General features: G+C 31.5%; 1 protein-coding gene across 1 annotated transcript; it reads right to left on the bottom strand.

Annotated features, from left to right (window-relative positions):
• Positions 1 to 283: 283 nt before the first annotated feature.
• LOC108574301 (TBC1 domain family member 13) lies at positions 284 to 2,693 on the bottom strand. Its single transcript, XM_017936905.1, has 10 exons — positions 2,674 to 2,693; positions 2,537 to 2,610; positions 2,264 to 2,389; positions 2,026 to 2,179; positions 1,813 to 1,969; positions 1,458 to 1,656; positions 1,183 to 1,384; positions 957 to 1,079; positions 826 to 883; positions 284 to 612 (listed from the first exon to the last, which is right to left on the bottom strand). The coding sequence occupies exons 1-10, from the start codon at positions 2,691 to 2,693 to the stop codon at positions 535 to 537; spliced, it is 1,191 nt and encodes a 396-aa protein (XP_017792394.1). The 3' UTR covers positions 284 to 534.
• Positions 2,694 to 4,541: the final 1,848 nt, after the last annotated feature.

Below are 4,541 nucleotides of genomic sequence, written 5' to 3'. Positions count from 1 at the left end.
GATTCGTTGAATTTACGACACATATATTCTCTTGTTAAGGGTTACCAATTTCTCTCTATTTCATCGTTTAATGCAGAAATAGAGAGCTAAATTCAGATCCTACCGATATCCTATATATATATATGAATGGAGGAATTTTTATTTCTCGGGAGTATAAAACGTTGCTTAAAATCATTTTACTTTTCAACATTCTTACACGCAACGCCATGCTATAATATACATAGACGTGTATATGTATGTATGTACGTATAAATATAAATATAAATAAACAAATATATATATTTATATTGATATACGTATCATATATTTCTAGAGCGAACTATTTTTAGTTCTGTTAAGTTGTTCGCGGAAGAATGCTCAGGCCTATGTGTAAAATCATAATTTACATTGTAGAAAGAGAGAACAAAAAGAAGGAAACAAGAAAATAACGGCATCAAGGATATATACCTTTGGAGGACGTACAAACGCTCCATGCCAGACGGTTTGTTTACGTTCTCTCAGTTCTGCATGGAGCTACACGTGCAGAGTAACACGTTATGATGAATTAAAACTTTTGCCTGCCAACGCAGCTGCCCTACAAAGTACTATCTGTATGTCCATTGAAGGAAAATTCTGAAACAAAAAATATATATAGTTTCTTAATATTGAAATAACAAAACTTAAGTACAGTAGCATTTTAAAAATATCCACAATTCGGTAAAACAATTTATCAAAAGAAAATGTGCAATTGTGTCATTTATTATATATTGCAAAATATAACACAGAACTTAAGAATTTAGTATTTTTCCTTTTTCATACTTATTTTACAAAAGAAAATCCACTAACTTGTAAAAGTTTAACGTTTGTAGCAAAATCGCCAGCAAGTAATTGGTCCCTTAAGAGCCTGAAATACAGTCATATAAACATAAATACGGCAATATTTAAAAGTAAACTTTATTTTGATAAATAATACATACAAAATCATGGCACAGCAAATGTGTATCAAGAAGCTGAATCTGTTGTCATCGGCAAAGAGAGAATCCCAAATTCTCATCACATCCGGTAACGGGAATTCTTGTGAGAGGAGAAGTGTCAGCCATCTAGTGAAAAATTTTGATTTATAGAAACAACAATATCTAGCTGGTAACGTAATTCACAATATTGTAAACTCCGCAAGAAAGTAACTTGTATTAACTAGTTTACCTGAAACTATAATATTGTGGGCATAATTCTTGTTGATGTAGGCGCATCCAAATTTCAGGATCATTAGCCTTAACTTGATTTGTGAGCTTGCCCATCATTGAGTTAATACCAAATTCAGCTTCATCTAACGATTTTATAAAGAAATCACGAATTTCGCTCATCAGATTGGTGAAGCAGAAAAAAGTATCTGCTTCTGCATGTTCTGTAAGAAATATTAGATTTAAATACGAAGTTTTTAAAACTATATTTCTTAGAGATAAGTATGTACGCTTTACCCCTCCATTTTTGATCAGGATCACATGCAAATGCATGATAAATAGGACCAACAATTTCATTCATGCCTTGCACATAGCCTTGACCTGGATTTAATTTAGCATAAAGAAAAAGTATTCTTTCGAGAACCTCCCAATGTGCCTCTCCACCTTCTGCAAGTGGTGCATAATCTTCTGTAGCTTTCCTAATGGAAACTGCTATCTATAAATAAATATGAAAGAATTTTTTAACAACATGAATTTGAGATAGCAAATTGAAATAATTAAACGACGTTACCTGCTGCTTTCCATCAGCATAACAATATAACAAGCCAAATTAGTACTGTTTCTCACTTATATTATAGCCAAATGTAATTACCTTGGTAACACCAAGTCCTTTCCTCTCCACATTTGCACTTCTTAAAACTGTATGCTGTACTCTATGATGTAAACGTTTCTGTCCACAAGCATCTACAATCTCTTTACAGGGATAATCTGTGCCTTGTTGAAAAAATGATATATCTGGACATAGTCTCCTACAAAATGATGTTCTTTAACATAAGAAATTATCAGAATATGATGCTAATTTTACCTAACATCTTTATCTATTTGAAGAAGAACTTCATTGTCCTTAAAGTAAGTTTGCCATTTGCTATCAGGATTTAAATTTAAAGGGTGATCATGAAGTGTAACATCCATTCTTTCACCATCACTATTTGCTTCGCCTGGTGTGACAATGAGATCCTCTGCAAAAAATAAACATTTTTATTATTGCCTAGTCTTTATATTGTATTCTTCTAAATTATAAAAAAGTAACAAGTGAACTATACCAATAAAGGTTTTATAAAGAGTTCTTTTACGTGTAAGTGTCTCAGACCAACTGGCTCTTGTTGGAGGTAAATAATTCAATAAAAGTTTCCAACATAATGGTCTCAAGCCACCTTCATCTGGTATTCCTAAAAATCATTGTCAATTAGTACTCAATTAGTAATCTCTAGTATGAAATTAAAAATTATGTGTCCCATGGTACACTGAATGGCAGTAACTATACAGCATCCAATATTACACACAAAGAGGATTAAGAAACACATAAATATATATACCATGGAAGCATAATCGTTTGAGACTGATGAGATCTATTTCCTCAGCGGCTAAAATATCATCGAACTCGTTTAATCTAAAAAAACGAAAATTCTTTAACTGAAAATTTGTAAGCCGATTAATGCTCGAAAATGATTACCTCTTTCTTAAAATACTCATCGTGACTGCGTGCGGCACATGCGGTACTTAACCAGAAATCCACTACGATTCTTATCGGCATTCGATAGGCGTGTGGGCGTACAGCAATACCCGTTTCTCACATTATTGTCAGTGACCTGCCAGATTGACAGGCGGGTTAATCGCCATGTTCCTCGCTCACAATATATTCTTATATCAAACAGCAATTCAAGGGCTTTATCTCAGGGAGTGGAAAAATCTTTCTTATCATCGCAATATGGCACTTTATACTTGTGACTACAAGCACGCGAGCTATAGTTTCTGCACGAGTTAATTTGATTTTAGCCTAACCTATTTGACGTACAGATGTCTTTTACAGTGGTACGGCCGAGAACAAGATTCCTGCTATTGATTTAATTTCTCTCTCGTTAAATTATGTTATATTGAAGCAATAAAGTTGGACGCGAATAGCGGATACGATAACATCTGTCTTTTGCATAAGTAAAATTGATGTTAAATAAAAATTGTACGAAACCAGATTTGTGGCATGATATACAGAGTTGTGAAGTGTAAACATAGTCGACTGTTTGTCAAGAATAAACTTCATACTTGGATAAAACAAAAAAAAAGATCCATATAATATAATGTAGATCTCATATGTAGCAAATGAAAGATACGACAGAAATAACAGTTATAAAAACTGGAGTCACTTTATTGTTGTACTTTAAATTATTTCTAATCTTTGTTTTGTAAAATATTGCGAATAATTTCTATCAAATACAACAAAAAGTTGATACGCTATTCTGTCCTGTAACATACATATGTTATAAGCTTCGAATGTTATATTATGAAAATATAGAGCTCTTCATTACAGCTTCTAACAATGAAGTATTAAACCTGTGTAATAAGGAACATAATTTGTTCCTATTATATTTTACATTATTTCCTTATTACGCATGATCATTTATAATAGTTATTTTTATAGTTTTGTAGTATTTCCTTGTAAAAAGAACTTTTATCTTTTTATACCTTGTACTTTTCTAGTAGAATATCAAGGATCTAGAAGGATACCAATATCAAGAAAGTAATTTCACTATTTTCATCTATTTCATAAATTCCTTTGGTTTTCATGAAAATTATAGAAATCAATAGAAATAGTTTGCAAATGTTTGGTAATGAATGAGAAATATCGAAAAAATACATTGTTAAGAATAATAGAACGATTAATTACTTAAAACTATTAAGTTGCAAATGAGTGATTCGTAATATTTTCTTTCATTTTCATATTTGTATGTGTAAGTATTACTTTTTAATACTTGTATAGTATTAGTGTGGCAAATTTTAATTATAGTTACTATATAAGTATGGGTAAGTATACAATGTTAGTGTGTACTGTAATTTTAGCTACCAATAGTTACAATTAAACAATAATAAATTTTAGAAATTTTGCCTATCGGCTCATATCTTCTTTACTTAATAATACATGTATAGTACTACAGTAACGTTAAAATCTGTTTTCATTGCTTGAGGGTTTAAGGCATTTTTTAATAGACTTTCATAACCCCAAAATGGTTAAAAGCTACACTATGTTCTGCACATGTCACATTTAACACATTCTATTAAACCTAGCATACTTCTGTTCGCGAAGTGAAGGGACAAATTAAGGAAATGACCGGGGCGGACAAGAAAGACAAAAGACGGGCTAACATTGTTTATTACTTTTTGTATTCAAGGTATCCCGAATGAATTATTACAAGCAATAATATAATCAAAGGTAATGAATAAAAAGCGATGAAACTAAACATCAGACGTTACACCTCATTCGTTATTGGTCACATTATCTCATTCTCGAATGATTGATTTTATTCGCATTTTTACGGTTCTTTTTTC

The sequence above is a fragment of the Habropoda laboriosa genome, unplaced genomic scaffold (assembly GCF_001263275.1).
Source record: "Habropoda laboriosa isolate 0110345459 unplaced genomic scaffold, ASM126327v1 scaffold26, whole genome shotgun sequence".
NCBI lineage: Eukaryota > Metazoa > Arthropoda > Insecta > Hymenoptera > Apidae > Habropoda > Habropoda laboriosa.
This window is presented reverse-complemented; position numbering and strand designations above follow the sequence as displayed.

Excerpts from the sequence above, each read along its gene's own strand:
- LOC108574301 (XM_017936905.1), bottom strand. The coding sequence starts at position 2,693 with ATGAGTATTTTAAGAAAGAG. Across the intron at positions 1,385-1,457 it reads TCCTGATCAAAAATGGAGGG|AACATGCAGAAGCAGATACT; the intron begins GTAAAGCGTACA and ends TATTTCTTACAG. Across the intron at positions 613-825 it reads CAAACGTTAAACTTTTACAA|AATTTTCCTTCAATGGACAT; the intron begins GTTAGTGGATTT and ends TTTTTGTTTCAG.